Source organism: Carex rostrata, chromosome 10 (genome assembly GCF_964058835.1).
Source record: "Carex rostrata chromosome 10, lpCarRost1.2, whole genome shotgun sequence".
NCBI lineage: Eukaryota > Viridiplantae > Streptophyta > Magnoliopsida > Poales > Cyperaceae > Carex > Carex rostrata.
The window spans coordinates 11,158,257-11,179,286 of record NC_135927.1 but is presented as its reverse complement, the minus strand read 5'-3'; the positions used below and the strand labels follow the sequence as shown (position 1 = coordinate 11,179,286).

The 21,030-nt window shown below is 32.3% G+C and overlaps 2 protein-coding genes across 2 annotated transcripts; both read left to right on the top strand.

Moving 5' to 3' along the window:
• Positions 1–3,825: 3,825 nt before the first annotated feature.
• On the top strand, positions 3,826–6,860 carry LOC144560944 (S-type anion channel SLAH2-like). Its single transcript, XM_078310163.1, has 6 exons — positions 3,826–3,850; positions 4,123–4,605; positions 5,102–5,475; positions 5,566–5,962; positions 6,074–6,105; positions 6,202–6,860. The coding sequence occupies exons 2-6, from the start codon at positions 4,201–4,203 to the stop codon at positions 6,521–6,523; spliced, it is 1,530 nt and encodes a 509-aa protein (XP_078166289.1). The 5' UTR covers positions 3,826–3,850; positions 4,123–4,200; the 3' UTR covers positions 6,524–6,860.
• A 4,814-nt stretch (positions 6,861–11,674) lies between these two features.
• Positions 11,675–13,392, top strand: LOC144560945 (putative glycosyltransferase 2). The gene has a single exon (XM_078310165.1). It carries the CDS (start codon positions 11,976–11,978, stop codon positions 13,341–13,343), a length of 1,368 nt encoding a protein of 455 aa, XP_078166291.1. The 5' UTR covers positions 11,675–11,975; the 3' UTR covers positions 13,344–13,392.
• The last annotated feature ends 7,638 nt before the right edge of the window (positions 13,393–21,030 follow it).

Here is a 21,030-nt window from a genome sequence, read left to right as displayed (position 1 = left end):
AGACAAAGCAAATTCGGAGAGTAAATAGGCTGGTCTAGAATCGCGGCTCACAAATAAATTTCCCAGATAGATCGCGGCTCACCACGCAGTATACAGAAAGACCTACCCGTGCGGTGCAGAAAGAAGCGATGCTAAAAAAGAAATCGCCCGACGAATGGAGAAGCAAAACTGAAAAACCTTACCGGCAGCGGAACAGTTCTGAACCCTGAAACCACCGATCGAACTGCCAGCGGCAAGATGGCTCTGATACCAATTTGTTAGGTTTTTTAGGGTTTGAGAAGAGAAAGAGTGTAAGAGACAACTGAAAATAATATTCTGATTAGACTTAGTTCTCTCTCATGACAAAAGATTACATATTAAATATACAAAGCTCAATGGACCCGAATAACAATTTGGGTCAAAACATAACACTAAAAAAATAGTAAATTTTTTATTGGTGTTCAAGTACATTTCCATATGTAGGTTATGTTGAATGGTTCAGATCGACTTTGAACTGTAAAAACAGAGATATGAGTCCATAGCGTGAGCCGTTGTGTAATATTCTGGCCTGGATCTGACAGTGCGAAGCAAATTATAATTGAAGGCTTACCGGAGAGAAAACACAGAAGTATGGTGAATCAAAATTTTTAATTTTTTTGTTTTTGTTTAGTTGTACAATGTCAACTGTAAAATGGTAGAAAAAAGAGCTGTATGATTTCATTATTCAGAATTGATAGTTGATGTTAAATTTTGCAAATTTGTTATCAATGTTGTATTAGATTTGTATACTAATGCTACATGGATCTGCTATATATATCTTTATTTTTAATTTGTTTCGTAATATTTTCTTATTTTTAATAATTTTTTCTATGAACTAAAAATCTAAAAAATAATATTTAAACGGAACTAATTATGACACAGGGGCACACTGCATATCTCCATATCTCGTCATAGCGTGAGCATACATAACGTAACTATCTGAGCATACGTAACGTAATGGAATAGAGGTACCAAGTGGAAATGTTATTTTGCTCACTGATGCATCCTGAGACGGTACGAAGAGGACAGGGACAGCTTTCTTTTGCTTCGATGCAGAAGGAGAACTCTTCATACACATACAGGTCACACCACATGCGAGGATCCGTTTGATGCAGAAGCACAAGCAATGATCGAGGCGCTACATTACATCAAGGAGGCCCAACATACACCAGCCACTATATGCGGATTGCAAAAATTTGGTGGAGGCTATAAACAAGAATGAAGTGATAAACATACCAACTTGGAGAGCAGCAGAGAAGGCGGCGAGAGCAATACAACTGTACCAAGAAACATCAGAAAGTGTCTCCATAAGGCATGTAAATAGGTCACTCCCCACACAACCGCATATCATGGGAAATTGGGCACGTACCACTGGTACATCAATCGATGGCGCAATACCGATACCGGCGGCTGAGCAGACTAACATCAACCAGGTTCTAAACAAGGACCTTTTCAGGCATACCAATCAGCACTAGCAGAAAGAGAAGAAGATCTTTGACTGGCAACAAAAACCTGGCTGTGTAATAGGACATAGAGTGCTTTCTATTTTACCAGCAAAAACTCATGAGTAGGGAATTTGTTTACCTTTTCAGTTCTTATGTTTCTTAGATAATATTAGGATGTAAACTCAAACTATGGTACTGTTTTCAATGAATGCCTACGGGTTTGAATCAAAAAAAAAAAATCTGTGTGACATAATTATTTACTGTAATTTTAATCACAAAATAGTGACATAATTATTTGCTGTTATGTTAATCACACACGTAACTATCTGTGTGACATAATTATTTACTGTCATTTTAATCACAAAATAGTGACATAATTATTTACTGTTATTTTAATAAAATAACATATCAAATAAAATCACAACGTGGTACCTGAATCACATCACTTATGGCACGTTTCTTCTTTACTAGAAGGACCCAATCGATCTGTGCCGGTGGGTTGGTTATAAAGTTCTTTTGGGGTCGCATTTCTGTTATCATGTGTGCTTTAGTTCTCTCATGCCACCTCTAAGCCGTCTGATTTCAATCGGACGGTACATGAAATTTACTTAATGTTTTCGTCTTATGTTCCATTTTAAGTGAAAAATACACTGCCTAACAAACTTTTCATACAAAATTTGTCTGTCAAACACTTTCAATGACAATAAAGATATAAATATCTAAATATTACCTTTTTTCTCCCGTGTTATGTGATTGTTTCATGGATTATATACTGAGAAAAAAACATGCTTTGTATCATTTTTTGGTATTATATAGAGCACCATATTGACAAATAAGGAAGAGTATATATTTAACACAAATTTCTGTTTACATAGGTATTTTTGTATTCTGAAATACAAAAAAAATAGATAATTTTGAACATGTGATAGTGCGGACCTCCCATGAAAGGGCAATGCTTATATAGATAACAAAAAAAATTTAAATTTTCGTACGTAAATACATCTAAAATAGAGACCAAAATACTACCAAACAATTATTGCAATTTTAAAACCCAAATAGTCAATATGAAGCGCTCAATATATTCTCCATATTAAAATGTGTTTGGAGACAAAATTTTACATTTTTTGAAAAAATAATTACTATATTTTTTAGAATTTTTTATTACTTTTTTATCATATTAAAACAGTGATTTTCAAAATTTCTGAAAAACTAGTAATTTTTTTTTTCAAAAAACATGTAATTTGGTCTCCCTGCACCGTAACCCTCCTGTAATATTATTTTCGTTTCCATTCACTGTATATTTCGGATAACAGTTTTCTCATCACTTTTCAAATATCATTCTATTATCGTGCTTTCCTTAACTATTACTCTGAATTTTTTTTTTTGAGTAAAGGTTGGAGGTTAATCTAGTTAACTATTTAATATCTTTGTTATTACAATAAATGATTTTTCTCACGTTAGTTTCAAACTCATGACATTTTACATAGAGATCATGTGCCTTAGCCACAAGACTAAATACTAATTTAAAAAAAAAAAAACGATATTAAACATGCCCCCAATATTCATTCTAAGTATATCTTTTAGGATTGTTTAGCAATATAAGATATATTTTTTTATTATTAAAAATATTTCTCATATTACTAAAGAATCCTAAAAGATATATATAGAATGAATATTTGGGGGCGTGTTTAATTTTCTCTTTAAAATAATAGATCGCCTATCATACATTCATACTCCATCGACAGAAAAAATAAACTTAAGATCAGATGCGTAATTTTTTAACTTGATTTGGCAACTGACCCCAAGTTATTGGTGCACAATTGCACATGCAAGCACGTTTCTTTTCAAACATTTTATCTATAGCATTAAAAATTAAACTCATGCAATACATCAAATTCAGAATATTTCGGAACTAAAGAGAAACACCGTTATATTTAAATGATGTCGCTTACAACTCTTCCCAATCCTTAAAATATTATAGGCGACAACTTCTCTTAAGTAGGATCTTTTGTTTTATTTTTTATTTTTTGCCAGAAAGTTGCCAGAAAGTAGAATTTACGCGAATGTTGCAGAGCAGAAAACACTAAAAAACAAAAAGTGTTCCATTTGTAGTCTCTTTCAATTCAAAGAACCCATCTTCAATTCTTTTGTTGCCTTTTATTTTTTACACTACATAAGTATTTTTTAATGCTTGTAACAGTTGTATATTATAACTTAAAACCTCTATATAAAGAAGGGGGTGTAGAGGTTGTAACTCATCAACTTGTCACATTATCACTGAAATGGAGACAAACGAATTGCAAGTTGAGCCCTCCTCTGTTTTCAAGCAATCTTCATGCCAGAATATCAAGGGCTTTAATTGTTTAGCAAATGCAACTTCTGATGAAGTAAGAAACTAACTCGATTTCTCATTTCGTAAATTATTCCATTTAATTGTTCTCCTCTCTGTTTCACCAACCTTTTCAACTTCCATTGCTCATAATCCATCCTTCAAAATGGAGCTGCATGTAATCCATTCAAACTTCCTTTTGTAGCAACTTACTTGTAAAGAACAGGTTGCATGGTGCTTGTACCTTCTACCAAACTTTGAAATTTAGACTACTGTCTTTCGCATTCCCATTTTTGTTTCTTATGGAGCTTTCATTTTTTGCTTCATTAGATATCAATCGAAGAATCAGTTGCAAGCTCAGAAAACACAAAATTAGACAGACAAGACTTAGTGATAAGCATAAAACCTATGACTTCATTATCCTCTTCTCTAAACCTACCATCTTCTCCTTCGGGACTTCACATCGGACAGACAAAACTGGTAGTACACCCAGAAAAATGCAGGAATACCAACCAAAATAATCCCGCAAATCTGCATCCGCAAGTTGCCAGACAAAAACAGTTCTGCTCACAACCAATCCTTGTGGCGGAGGGAACAAAGAGAAAGTTGGTACGTAGTGAGACTATGAGAGATAGCCAGTATGACCCATTTAATACGGGTAAACTCGAAAGGCAGATCTCTAATTTGAGAGGGATGCCCACTGAAGAGGAAGATTTGGAGGTCGGTGAGACAAAGAGACATGTAACTGAGGAGGCTCCCAGTGTCGATAGTAACTTTGAAGCGCTTGAAGTTCCTGAATTGGATACTTTGAGGGTATGATATACAATTCTCAGTAATCAATCGTTTTCTTTGTGCTAAATATATGGTGAATCGGTCCCTAATTAGTTGGAAATTGTTATAGAGGCATATGAGTTGGTTAAGTAATATCACCAGAAGCTGGTTGGCTGCTTCTGTACTTTAGTCAGGAGTAACAACAGTCAAAGAGAACTCTTCACATCAGTTGCTTGAAAGTTGAAACTCTTGAAAATTAATGAACTCCATGGCTAGGGAAAAAAAAAAAATTAGCCTAGGATAAAGTCCTAGCTAGTCACAGAAATTTCCTGAGAGACTGTGCAGAACCAAATATACAATTGGATTGGTTGCCATGAATATATGGTTCATAAAACGGAAATAAATCTGCTGCGATTCCAAAGAATGTTTAATATGAGAAATGGTAGTGTTATCTTATCTCTTGAGTTTTCAGACTACGTCTCTAATATTTTTATTTTATGGATCTAATGGCATGTTTAATCATACAATAATATTTCAGGCTACAGAGGTGTCTATTCTGGCAGAGGATGAAAACTGGCCATTTCTTCTGTGTTTTCCGGTAAACGCTTTCGGGATGTGCCTAGGTGTCAGCAGCCAAGCAATCCTTTGGAAGACACTCAACACATCGCCTGTAATGAGCTTCCTCCACATCAGCCCAATGCCAAATCTAATCTTATGGTGGGCCTCACTAGTGCTGATGGTGTTTGTGTCGTTCCTATACGTGTTGAAAATTGTGTTTTATTTCGAGGCTGTCAAGAGGGAATACCACCACCCGGTGCGGGCAAACTTCTTCTTTGCTCCGTGGATTGCGTGTTTGTTCTTGTCACTGGGTGTCCCCTCTTCTATTGCAGTGAATCTGCGGCCAATTATGTGGTACGTGTGTATGTACCTTTCTCTTTTATTCAAGGGAAATATTTCTAAAATAACTTGATATTCTGTCTTCTTCTTGTTTAATAATATCAGGTACATTTTAATGGCTCCGTTATTTTTGTTTAAATTAAAAATCTACGGCCAGTGGATGTCGGGCGACCAACGTAGGCTCTCGAAAGTCGCTAACCCATCAAACCACTTGTCAATCATCGGCAACTTTATTGGTGCCTTATTAGGTGCCAACATGGGTCTTAAAGAGGGGCCCATATTCTTTTTTGCCGTGGGGTTGGCTCATTACATGGTGCTATTTGTCACTTTGTATCAGAGACTTCCGACCAATGCGACTCTTCCGAAAGAATTGCATCCGGTGTTTTTCCTCTTTGTTGCTCCACCTAGTGTTGCTTGCATGGCTTGGGCCAAGATCCAAGGAGATTTTGATCATGGCGCCAAAATCCTATATTTCATTGCCTTGTTTCTTTATATGTCACTGGTAAGTTTGAAATCTTTCTGATTTATCAATAACTAAAAGGAAGCACCTGTGGATATAAAGTAAATTACTAATTTTACTTTTTTCTCTTGATTTTTGTGAAAACGTTTCCAGGCTGTCAGAGTTAATTTCTTCAGAGGATTCAGGTACCAAACTATTGATCATGCTTTCTTTTTGAAATAATCTCATCACAAATTTGAAAAAAAGAAAATTCCCTAATGTTCACCTCTTTCAAATAACAGGTTCTCACTTGCATGGTGGGCTTACACATTTCCTATGACAGGAGTTTCGATTGCTACAATAAAATACACAATGGCTGTCACAAATATATTTACTCGATCCCTCTCTATTTTCCTTTGTGCTATCTCGACCTTGACTATATCAACACTCCTTATGTATACAATTATTCATGCATTTGTTTTGCGGGATCTGTTTCCAAATGATATCTCCATTGCCATTACAAAGAAAAAACCGAAGTTCAGCAAAATGTTGGCTCATTTCAGATCATCCAGTTCAGATTGCAAAGATTTTGATTCTTCTATTTCCAAAGGCTTGGAAATCTAAGTTGAAATCCCTCAAAAGAACTTTTTGAGTTTTGATTGTGCTTGAAAAATGTAATCTCAGCTTGGAGGACCTCTGAAAAGAGTTTGTGCTCTGTACTGGTACATATACAGATTCTTTGAAGTCACTTTGTAATGTGATATTTCAGGGCTTCCTTCCATGAAATTGGATTTCTCCTGTGAAGATTGGCCAATTATGCCTCTGTGAGGAGAAGTTCTTCATTTTTTCAGTTACTGCATATTATTAATATTTGGAACTGATCAATGGATACTAAAACTGATGTTATGGTTGTCAGTATATAAGATTTGGAAAAAGAACAATGATTGTTTCATAATAAAATGAGCTGTTTTTTTACCCACCGTTCTGTATTTCTTTCATGATTGCTTACTTAAGGGACCATCGTGTGAAGTAAATAAGTCGATTTTGAGCGAGTTAACTCAAGTTGGAATGGTAATAACGAGTTGTAGAGTCAACTCAAATTCAGCTCGTTATCAACTCGAGTTGACTCGCAACTCGTTTAACTAGTCAAGTTCTTAGGTATTGTTATACACTAGTATGTGTTTATCTATACACAAACAATTGAAATGGTCTAATAATAGTTTATCTAAATACAAACAATTTAACACATAAATAATAAGTCAACTCAAAGCAAACAACAATTTAGAATTCAATAATTTTTCATACAACAACTTAGTACATAAGCACTAGCAATTTTTCATACAGCAACTTAACAAAAACAAACAACTTAGTATCCAACAACTTCATCTTGTCGAAATCATCATCTAAAATTATGAACCATCATATCTAGTTATGTAACTCGAGTTATAAATGAGCGAGTTGGGCTATACTCAAACTCAGCTCATTATTAAATGAGTCAGCCAACTCGATTTGGAACTGACTTGAGTTGTAAATGAGCGAGTTAAAACGAACTATTAATGAGCGAGTTGCGAATTTAAACAATTTTGTACAGCTCTATTCGTGTCAATATATTATTTTCCCTTGTGATTTCAGTTTGACAAGTTCCGTATGTAATATGTATACTTCAATTCATGTCGAGTATACAGCATACATGGAAACCTGGAATTTGGTCGACTTAAAATTTGTATTAGGCTTACATGACAGTAGACTAGTCTCGCGTAATTTCAGTAATTTGAGTACAAGTGTATCTGTTTTTATTAAATATTGAATAATAAATGACATGATCATTTTATTGTATCTCCGTAATTTAAATTCTTTAGATCCAATTACACCCTTCTTTTTTGGTGACACTAAATTACACTCTCCATTTTCAAAGTTTTCAAAGTCCAAACAGTTGATCCAAACCGTTCAATATAATGGATATGTTAAAATGTGGTTGCATATCAAATTTTACATTTTTTGGAATTTTTTTTACTATTTATTAAGTATTTAACAAAATTGCTATATTCAGACCATTGAATTTTTGTACCCATCTTAATAAATAGTAAAAAATTCAGAAAAATGTAAAATTTGATCTTCAAGCACATTTTAACATATATATCATGTTGAACGGTTTGGATCGAATATTTGAACTTTAAAAAACATAGGGTGTAATCCGGTGTTACTAAAAAAAAGATGCAATTGGATCCCTCCTCTTCTTTATTATTGAGCTAAAATACTTTAGTGTTTAGTTTATACATGCGTGTCATTGGAAACTGTCTTTAGATATATATTTTTTTTTTTCAAGTAAGCTCTGAAATTGATATTACTCTAATCAACAACAGTCCACCTGTATGGAAAAGAAATATTATTTGTATAATAATTGTGAAATTAGTCAGTTAAATACTTGTATTTTTTTAAACAAAATCAACTGTCTACTCACGTGCTATAAGATCACTAAGGTAATAAATAAGTTAGCATATAATAAACAGTAGATTTTATTAATTAAAACTTATGACGTTTAAAGATATATTGGTCTAAGTACTTAGTTAGATAATGCAATTTACAATTAACAAAAAATATTGTGAACGTTAATTTGGTCAGAACATGCTGAATATTTTTTTTCTATTTTCTCTAATAGTAGGCTATTTTGATATTTAGAGGAGAACGTGAAAGGAGGGTAACAAATTTAGAAATTAATATTTAAGAAGCTTGTTAATTAAAAAAGTAAAGAAATGATGACTTGATTGAAAATCTAATTAAGGGATAAATTAAATTGTCTATTCATTAAAGAGAAGGGTTAAAATGCACCATTGGTTTTGTGCCCCAACCATACCCCACGTCTCTATCTCCATTTACAAAGTTCAAACAGTCGATCCGAACCGTTCATCTTGTTCTACATATTAAAATGTGTTTAGAGACCAAATTTTATATTTTTTGGAATTTGTTTACTATTTTTTTAGATAGGTACAAAATCACTGTTTTTGGATGGTCCAGATGCAGTGATATTTTACCTATCTAAAAAAATAGTAAACAAATTCCAAAAAATTCCAAAAAATATAAAATTTGGTCTCTAAGTACATTTTAATATGTAGAACAAGATGAACGATTCAGATTGACTATTTGAACTTTGTAAACGGAGATAGAAACGTGGGGTATGGTTAGAGCACAAAACCAATAATGCATTTTAACCCTACTCTTCATTAAAATATTTAAAGTGAGTTGTGTTAATAATATTTTTTTGTGGTGTGAATATCAGCGTGCGTGTTTTTAGTATCCATTTTATTAATTTAATATTGGCTTATTGACGTGCTCTTTTTTGTATGTTTTTTTTTTTTTTGCTTGGTCTGGATTCCATTGGAGCCGTGTGAGCTTTCAGCCCACTAAAGGCCCACTAAGGTAAGTTACTAATAATATTATGCTGTAATATTCTTTATTTTTTAGAAATGGTGGTAATATTGAGCTTATATACATGCGCAGGTCGTTTTTTTGATTCAAATGTGAAATATCCATTAATATTCATGGTCTATCTTTACTGTTGCCTTTTGTATGAGAAGTTATTATCAAGTTAATCGTGCAATTTAAAGTTCAAACAGTTGATATGGAAGCGCTCAATATGTTCTCCATATTAAAATGTGCTTAGAGTCATAATTTTACATTTTTTGAAAATTTTTTTTACTATTTTTGTAGAATTTTTTTATTATTTCTTTACCATATTAAAAAAATGATTTAAAAAAAATAGCAATTTAATTTTTTTTATAAAATTTCTTCAAATTGTTATCCTTATTGTAGCTAATTAAAATGTTACCCTTCCGTGGGAGGTCCAAACTGTTGCATGTTCGAAATCTAGTTTTATTTATTTATTTTTTAAAAATTTCAGAATACAAAATACCTATGTAATCAGAAAAGTAATTAAAAATGAAAATTGAAAAGTAAATTTACAGGTATGTTTTTTAATATAAAGATAGTCTTACATTCATATATATTTTATACAATTGAAGTATTAATTTGTTTGGTGTTGCATAAAAATATATATTAAATAAGGACTACTAAAATTTTAAGTTACTTAATGTTTAATTAAGCGTTCCTTTTTTATAGACATTATATGTGGTTTATAAACCTCATTCCTATATATAATATTAATTTCAAATTTCAAATTTATCATCAAAGATTGTTTGTCAAAATTTGTTAGAAAACAGTCGGAGTTAGTTTTTCCGGTCAATATGTATTTAGGGTTTTCTGCTCCTGCTATGCGCTCTCGTAAATTCTACTTAAGAGGATAATTTTTCATGTAATTTAGCAAAAATAACGTTGTCGCCTACAACATTTTAAGGATTGGGAAGCGTTAACGTTGTAAGCGACATCATTTCATTAGAAAATAACGTTGTAGCTAAAGCTAACGGTGTTTCTCTTTAGTTTCGAAATATTCTGAATGTGATGTATTGAGTTTAATTTTTTAATCCTACAGATACAAAGGTTGAAAAGAAACATGCTTGCATGTGCACCAATAACTTGTGGTCAGTTGCCAAGTTAAAAAATTACGCAGCTGATCTTAGCAATATAAGGAATAGTGTTTTTTTTTTTTTTTTATAGTAATAGTTTAGGAAAATACGATAAAATTAAGAATGATATTTGAAAAGTGATGAGAAAACTGTTATCCGAAATATATACGATACTTATTCGATTGTACTTTCCTACTTAATTACCCTAGTCAGATCCCAAAGTTTCGGATCTAAAGAAGCATATGCTGGATCAGAGATCTGATATCAAACAATCGATCAAATTCTGACACAGAGGTTCAAATTAAGAAATTTAAAGAATTGAATGAACATGTACGAGGTCAAAAGGTTGAAGTGTTAAACGTACACACACAAGTCCGGCATATACTGAATTTAAATATTTTTTTTCAATTTTTTATATGACATTGGACAATTTAAATTCTGTCTTGTGCATGGTTGATAATCAGTTGCTTCTTTTATTTTATTTTGATGAGGAATTTTATAAATTTATATATAAATTCTGTTTTTTGCAGTGCTTTAAAATGCGGCCACATGGACCACATATGTCTATGCAGTGGTCTTCCGCATACAGAATCTCATGTAGTTAAGTTCATGCGGTTTTAAATATACAGACACATATACGGTCCATGCGGACTTTAAAAAAAACCTAAAAACTATTTTGTAGTGGAGGAGATCAGAATCTATAAACTTTATAATATAGTAAAGAGCACAAACCACTAGACTAAACAAGTCCGTAGATATAAATTAGTTTTATTTTATCTATATTTCTTTAATAAAACACAATAAAAAAAATGTTAAATTTGGTATGAAAACTGGCTAATAAGCTCACAATGGTATGATCAAGAATTTGATACTGTACTAGCTTGTTTTGGTGATTTCAAAATTTTAAAAGTGGATATGAAATACTTAGCATGTTTTCTATATTAAAATATATTTGGAGACGGAATTTTATATTTTTTTAAATTTTTTTACTATTTTTTTTATAAATTTTTAAAAATATTAAAAAAAAAGTAATTTTTAAAATTACTAAAATTACAATAAAAAATTCCTTAAAAATATAAAATTCGATCTTAGAGAACATATTCAACATTTTATATCTACTTTTTAAACTTTGAAATCACCAATACAAACTAATAATACTAAGACCCTAGCCAACCAATCTCTGTATATAGAAGAGGCAAATATATTGCAACTCCATTATAGATCTAATTAACAAGTTGACTTTCCTTAGTGCGGAGACTTCTCTCAATTAATTTATATTTGAGTTCCATCTGGGATGCTTTCTTCAACCGACCTCTGTCAAAAAAGTATATAAATAAGCATGGTGCATGTTTCGTGCCGGATGCATCTGTCTTCTCTCATCGCTAATCCCTATGTCTCCAGATACTGCATGCACCCAAACGTGATATCACTTCTTCTTCAATATATAACATTCGAAATGAAGAGTTGACGAAGAAAAAGAAACACGAAGGATCGAGGGAGAGCAAAGAGAGGCACCTTCCACCTTTCATCCACCACCCAGTACAACCCTTTCTCCGATGGGGCGCAAAGCGATGGATTTCACAACTGGTTCAGCCCGGTTTAACATACCCACATCTCGATACCGGGTTCCTCGTGACCGCAACATCCAGAAAACCTTCAGCAATTGCAAGCTCACCTTCATTTGCGGATTCCTTACTGTTCTGGTGCTACGTGGCACACTTGGTGTGGGCAATCTATTAGGTTCTCAACCTGTTTCAGAGGACAAACGAGTCATGGAGGATATCGACCAGATCCTTCGCGAGATCCAAACCGACTCCGAACCCGAACCCGAACCTGAAGACTCGTTCGCATTGATGTACCATGTCAATTCCACTATACACAGTTGGAATTACAGTGAAGCAGTCAAGGCCATTAATTACTCTTTAGGACCAAAAATATCTAACTGGGACCATCTTCGTCAGGTCTGGTTAAGTCAGAACCCTGATTTTCCTAGTCAGGTGTCTGGTAAACAACGAATCCTTCTCCTTACCGGGTCATCCCCTAACCCATGTGACAATCCCCTTGGCGACCACTACCTTTTAAAATCCACGAAAAACAAAATTGACTACTGTCGTCTCCATGGGATTGAAATTATTCACAACATGGCGCTTGTTGACAAAAACTTTGACGTATACTGGGCGAAGCTCCCATTCATCCGACGGCTGATGTTGTCCCACCCTGAAGTCGAGTGGATATGGTGGATGGACAATGATGCAATCTTCACCGATATGGCATTTGAATTACCCTTCGACAAATACAAAAATCACAATTTGATTATCCACGGATATCCCGATCTATTATTCGAGCAGCACTCATGGATTGCGTTAAACGCTGGCGTCTTCATCATCAGAAACTGTCAATGGTCGCTTGACCTATTTGATGCATGGGCAACCATGGGCCCGAAAGGGATCATCAGAGATTTAGCTGGCAAGTTCTTAACAGAGAACTTAAAAGGGCGTCCAGCATTCGCGGCAGATGACCAATCGGCTCTAATCTATCTTTTGATATCTCAACAAGATAAATGGTTGAGTAAGGTGTACATTGAGAACTCGTATTACCTTCACGGGTTTTGGGTCGGGTTAGTGGATAAGTATGAGGAGATGATGGCGAAGCATCACCCTCGACTAGGAGATGAGAGGTGGCCTTTTGTGACACACTTTGTCGGGTGCAAGCCTTGCGGGTTATATGGGGATTACCCGATGGAAAAATGTCTTAATAGCATGGAGAGGGCACTTAATTTTGCTGATAATCAGATATTAAGATTGTATGGGTTTGGGCATGTAGGGTTGTTGAATCCGAAGATTAAGCGGGTCCGCGACCTGACCATCGACCCACTTCAGGTGAAGGAGAAACTTGACATGGCGGCCAGGATAATTATTGAATAGATCAGATTTTTTTTCTTAATCTTGCTGTTACTAAATTTTGTTTGTGTAATAGGTTAGATATTTTTACTGGTTAATGTTTTATTTTAATATTGATGGGTTTTGTCAAAAAGAGTAACTACGGGGTAATCAAAGGGTGTCCCTTTAAATCTGTGTGAAAGGGGCTGCCATTCAAAGATGGAAGAAGGTTTGAGAGAGGAGAGTAATCAATTGGACTAGAAGAAAAAAACATATCTCTAGGGGTGTTTAAACGGTCGGTTCGGTTGAAACTGAACTAAAATAAGCAAACTAATTTTTTCTTCGGTTTTCAAAACTGAAACCAAACCAAACTGAATAAATCTAAGTAAAATTTCGATTTGTCTGGTTCAAACCGAAGTAAAACTTATTGGTATCATTATTAACAAAAATTACATATGTTCATATACAAGTTGTTCAATTTCATACAAAATATGTAGAATGTTATAAAATATTTAAACTAAAATGAATGAAAGAAAGCAATAATTGAAACAAATAAAATATAAATTATATTTGAACTAATATGGTTTGGTCGGTTTTAAAAGTATAAACCGAACCGATCTATTTAAACTGAAATAATTTAAAAATTCAACCGAATCAATCCATTTAAATAAAAAAACCGAACCATTTAAATCGAGGTTGAAAACTGAACAAATTGAACCGTTTGAAACACCCCCACATATCTCCAGGTAGAATCCAAATAGCTTGAATAAGAAAATGGTATGGGGTAAATTTTCTTCCAGTGCTCTTTTATAGGCTTGTCATCCACGCACTTGAAAATAAATCTGCTGTGCGATCCAAATCTCTACAATTTCATGTGATACCAAATCCCTCCGTTCGCATTTTAAATTGCACAAATCTCTAAACAAATGAACGGAGGAATTTTAAACTTCAGGGATTGTAGGAATTTTGAAATCACAGCAGATTTATTTCCACACCACGCACCACGCACCTTGTAGGTGTGCAGTGGTCACGGATTACCAAGCTCTGCGCAGCTACATGATGTATGGATGACAATTTTTGACTTTTACATAAAGCGATGATAAAATTAAAATTTTGATTTATTAAGATGGTAACTTAAATATATCGGTTCTAACTTTTACCGACATTTTTGTTAATATCCACCTTAAAATATAATTTATCAAATTTATCTATTTTTTCAAATTTTTATTAAAACTATTCAAACCGCCAATTTAATTGGCGGTTTGGAGATTTTTTGTTTTGTTTTGTTTTTTTTCTCTATAAATATCTCATTTATCTTAAACTGATTATATATCCCCTTGAGTCTTTATTAGTCCATAACTAGATGTTTAAGCATAAGCTAAAACTGAATTGAACAGTAATACAACTGAAGTGAAGAAAAAAAGTAGAATAAATGTGTAAACTATGATTTGGATTTGGATTTGAGATCCAATGGCTATGGAAAATGATGTGTTTTTTTATGTGTTTTCAGAAAATATGTGGATGACTAGCTGATACACTGATCCTTGGTAACAATCCAATTGTCTTATTAATCAACAATTGTAAAGTTTATCTGACAATGCCTTTTTATTGGATTCTATGCAATAATTTTTTTTTTTGAGACAGAGAAACCCGTAGGTATGCTTTGAATTTGTTGGATAATAGTTGATCATGTAGTTTGGAAGTGTTTTAAATTTTTTGAATCATAAATTTATGCTTTCGATGACTTTTGAATCATAAATGTAACCATAATTCATTGAAAACATCAACACAAAAACAAAATACTTTATAAAAAAATAATAATTCTTGATATATCTCTTGATTTGCATACGTAATTCTTGATATATCTCTTTGAATTTTGAAAAAAAAAATAGTAATTACCGTGTAAAGGACTATTGAACAATCATAGATAATTTCAATGATCTTTGAATAACAAATGAAACCGTAATCCATTAAAAAAATAAGCGTTTGTATGTCTACTGTTGATAAAAAACTTAAACTGGATTTTTGAGGCACTAAACGATGTTTTTTTTTGCAATTATGATTTCGTCAGGTGCCCGGGGATGATCCTTGTGAGAGGTCCCAAGCATCTCGTCCCCCCCTTTCCGAATTGGGGTCATACGCGCAAATTCGACTTTTCTAGCCAAAGTTATGGTTGTTTAAAGTTTTTTTTTTTTAAAAAAAAAAAAAATGATGTTTCCGTGCAAAAACACCAATAATGCACCGATGCATTATGCCCGGCTTAATGACGGCATAAATGCATCGATGTTTCACTGCCAAAACATCGATGATGCACCCATGCTCTCTAAACGGTCATAACTTTATTATTGCCAAACTATCGATGCTGCCATAAGGTATAGACAATATGGTACTCAGCTAGGCACAAGCAGAGCAACCAAGAAGAAGAAGTACATAATAAATAGAAACTGGTCGGTTGTTCGGATTAGTTTTAGACATAGTAGAAATTAACTTGCATGCTACTTATGAACTTATTTATTTAGATGAAGGTCTGTGAACTATTTTTATTTGAAGTTTGAGAACTTAACAATTTGATTGTGTTTAGAACTATTTTTATTAGATGCATGTATGAGAACTTCTATTTGATGTTTTCAACGAATTATGGTTATATTTCAAACTAAAACATAATAAAACATAACAAAACTAAAACATAACGAAAATAAAACATAATCAAACATATAACATATATTAGAGAGAGAAATGGGGTATTTATAAAGCAAAAAAAAAAATCCCAAATTGCCAATTTAATTAGCGGTTTGAGTAGTTTTAATAAAAATTTGAAAACATAAATAAATTTGATAAATTATATTTTAAGCTGAATATTAATAAAAATGTCAGCTTACTTTTAAGTCGACCATATTTGTTGCAAGCATTCTGTTTTGCGAGAATAATGCTTCAAGTAAAATATCCTTAAATTTTCTCATTAATTAGCTCGTCACAACTAATGGATTCTTAAACCTGCAATGATATGAGAGTAAAGTCAGGAAAATTTTATAAATTGTCTTACTTTTCAAAATTTTCAAACAAAATGCCCCTCTTCTAAAATAGTTAACAAAATGTCCTTGTGAGGTTCCCATTTCCCCTTCTTCCTCTCTTTTTCTCCTATTTACTCATCAAATTTTAACACATCCTCTCTCATTGGACTTTAATGAGTGCATAACATGCAAAAAATATTTTGTAGACATGTAACAAATTTTTTAATTAGATAATTAATATATCTTATCAAATATATGTTTTTCAATTAGGTAACAACCAAGCCTCTAAACTTCAAAAAAAAAAAAAGAAAAGGTAACAACCAATGCCAATCAAGATAAAATATATAGATTATGATGTTATACTAGTATGGAAGTAGAGAATAATCAAAAGAATTACAATACAAAATCACGTACAAGGCTTGTATTTTTTTTTTATATGTCCTTTCCTTTGAAAAAGAATATATTATAAATCTTTCTAAACTTTAAATTTTATAGATATATTCTCGTTGTTAATTAGATTTCATAGAAAATGGAATTTTTTGCTCTTTCTTTGACTCTTAAACCTACAGATTAAATTCTTTAGACTACATATTGAAAATAACATATTATTAAATCCTTTTGATTGACTACAAATTTTCAATAAAAAATTAAAATTGAAAATAATTATAAATATAATCATGTATTAGATTCCAAGCAAACAAGAACTAAATATCATAAACCAATAATAATTTGATACAAAATATGAAAATAAAGATACTAACTGATTGTGATTTCCATCCATCATCAAACGAAAACTTAATGATGCTTAGAGGAACGAACAATGCTAAGAGGGGCAAATTTGTTATCAGATTTTGAGTTTAGAGATGAAGTGACAGACATAAAAAATGAAAGGCGCTAAAATTTGATGAGAGTAAATAGGAGGGAGGGGGAGAAAGGAGAAAGAAGGGGGGGGGGGGGGGGGGGGGGGGGGGGGAATGGGAGTCTCACAAGGACATTTTGTTAATTATTTTAAAGGAGAGGTATTTTGTTTGAAAATTTTGAGAAGTATGACAAATTTGTAAATTTCTCCATAAAGTCATCGTGAACAAGGACGGATCTACATTCACCCGTACAGGTACTAAGGTACCCTATGATTTTAAAATTTTAATTATGTATATTAAAATTTAATTTAATTTAATTTATTTTAAAACCTTTTATTTAGCCTAGCTCCCCTCATAAAATATCACATGTCTACTTGTAACCTAGTGGTTGGAATTTACTTTGTTGTAATTGTGGAGAGTTTGAGTTCAATTCCCACCAATGAACATGGTTGACTTAATTTACAAGGAGTTTGAGACTTTGTAACAACGACCGTATCCAAAAATTAGATATGGATATCCGATATATCTGTACAGATACGGATACGGATATGATTTTAAATTTTAATTATCTGTATCTGAATAGTAGATATATACTATATTGTTTAATATATACTATGAAATTTTCTTATGTTATTCACTATTATGAAAAACCGATATTCATATCTGTATCCGTTTGATATCCAATAAGTATCTGTATCTATCTAATATATAATCCGTATTCGTATCCGAAAAATAAAAGATGATAGAGATATGGTTTTACCACTATCCGATCCGTTTGCACCCCAAAAAAAATACATATTCGTTCGAAAATATGTAATTTTAAGAGATAATTATTGGCTTAATTATTCATAATTTTTTTAAAATATTTAATTTTTCTATAAAATTAAAACTTATTTATTTTCTCACTAGAAACCAATAATTATTTCTCCTCTATTTAATCTAACCCTGCTTGTATTTATGACCTAAATATATGATTTGTCATGCTACTAAGATATGGAGATATGGAGATACGGAGATATTTCTAATTAATTAAGATGAAATGCATGTGTGCTAGCATTCAATAACCTAATTTTCAAATATCTCCTTTCTTGCCAGTTTTTAAATATTTAAACTTTTAACAAATAACCCAGTTTTCCCATAAATTAGTCAAACTTACACATTAACATTCAACATTTGATTTAATTATTAGAATGACAACCCTAATCACGAGAAAACTTTTGCACTGGTTGAAAATTAAACTCAATTTTAAACAGCTGCATTTGCTCTTTTATTCAGACGCGCGCGCACGCAGATGTGTCAATTATAATATGCGCTCGCTTTTGACTGCATTGACAGTTTGACACTAATTAATGAGAATATTCTTTACTTTGCACACTAATGAGAATATTCTACGAACTGTAAAATTAATATTATGCTGACATGAAGATGCTGATAACTAATTATCATTAATTGTCTCGAATGAATTTGGAAGCTAGTAAGATTCGAGTGGTTAGAAGCATTAGCCTGATACTGTAATACATATATATAACCATCATCTTTCCACAACACCTTTTCTATAAATACCGAATATATCCCTTCAATTTTTTCTCACCAGCTCTCCTTAATTCTTTCTCTTTCAACAATCCAGCCAATATATAGTTATCATTCTTTTTTTGTTTTTGTTTTTTTTGTTATTGCAGCGTTAATTCCAGCTCCTGCTTCGGCTATCAGAAGCATCTCTTAAGGTTGGGTACTACAAGAGAAAATGTATAAAAGGGCAGAGTCAATTGGGAAGAGCACTGTGAGAAGCTTTAATTGTTAACCAAAATAATCCCGGTTTAGGCACTGGGCATTGATCCGGGCATCACAATCCTAGTGGGAAAAAAGAAAATGTTGTTATGTGATCATTTGCTTATAACATTAATTCATGCTCATGCAGTCATTAATTCTTTAATTTCAATTATATATATATATATATATATATATAGAGTTAGGCTGGGGTGCTATGGATAGCATAGAGGCCTCTATGCTACGGCTCAATATTTGAGTTTTCAAAATCCAAACGGTCGATCCGAACCGTTCATCTTATTCTCCATATTAATATCTGCTTGGAGACCAAATTTTACATTTTTCTGAATTTTTTTACTATTTATTAAGTATTTTACAAAATTGTTGATCCAACGGTGGCTGCACAAAACAGTAAAACCGTTGGATTAGCGATTTTCAAAGTGGATTAATAAATAGTAAAAAAATTCAGAAAATTATAAAATTTGGTCTCCAAGCAGATATTAATATGGAGAATAAGATGAACGGTTCGGATCGACCGTTTGGATTTTGAAAACTTGAATATTGAGCCGTAGCACGGGAGGCCACTATGCTATCCATAGCACCCCAGCCTAACTCTATATATATATATATATATATATGAGTAGAACTAGGGTGCTCTTAAGCTCACCAAAGTGTTTGGTGAGCTTGACTCTAAAATCCATCAAATCGATTTTAAATGACGAATCCGAACCGTTGAAACCCGCCTACCTTACGTGTGATGCGTCTACATGTGAAATTTTTAAACATTCCAATTAGTTTAGTATAAAGTAAATTGGTCAAAATTAGAAGGTTAATAAATTAATTTTAGTGCATTCATTTTTTTAACGTTTTTTGACCGCTTGACTTTATACTAAATTAATTCGAATGTTTAAAAATTTCACATGTAGACGCATCACACGTAAGGTAGGCGGGTTTCAACGGTTCGGATTCGTCATTTGAAATCGATTTGATGGATTTTAGAGTCAAGCTCACCAAACACTTTGGTGAGCTTAAGAGCACCCTAGTTGTACTCAATATATATATATAATGTTTTCTAACAATGATGCATCCTCCAAACCCATCAAAGAAAGTATATATTATTGGTCAATTTTCGTTTATACTTTATACTTAGATTATTAATTAAATTAATTTTAATCATGCATAGGAGGTTCTTTCAGTTTTAGTTTATACGTACAGAATCTCTACATATGATATATGTTGTACATACTAAGCATTTGAGTTTATTGTTTAGACCTTGCAACAATATTCATGTCGATCTGTCATAAAAAAAAATGGACCAGTTATCCTGCAACTTTGCAAATATATATATAAAAAGAGAGAGATGAATTATGGTGAGTTGTGAAGTAAAGATCTTGTTTTACTTTATGTTTATAACTCCGTTTTCAAAGACTAAACAGTCGATTTGAACTGCTCAATATGATATCCATATTGAAATGTGCTTAGAGACTAAGTTTTATATTTTTTGAAAAAATTTTACTATTTTTTTAGATAGGTAGAAAACCGTTGTTTTTGGACGGATTTTGTACCATAAAAAACAATGATTTTGAAATATTCTAAAAAAATAATAAACAATTTTCAAAAAAATGTAAAATTTAGTCTCCTAGCACATTTCAATGTAGAGATAGACCAAATTTTATATTTTTTGGAATTTTTTTAGATTTATTGAAAATCGTTGTTTTTTTATGGTCCGAATTTGCTAAAAACAACGAATTTCAATAAATCTAAAAACATAGTAAAAATATTCCAAAAAATGTAAAATTTGGTCTCCAAACACATATTAATATGGAGAACAAGATGAACGGTTCGGATCGACCGTTAGGATTTTGAAAAGTCAAATATTGAACCGTTGCACGAAAGGGAGCTATGCTACGCATATTCCTATATATATATATATATATAGATGTTGGCTACTCTATTTCCATAAGCATATGAGGGTATATGCTTATAAGTCATTTTTTCGTTTTCAAAATCTAAAAAGTCGATCTGAACCGTTAGATGTGATCTCTATATTGAAATGTGCTTGGAGATCAAATTTTACATTTTTTTGAATTTTTT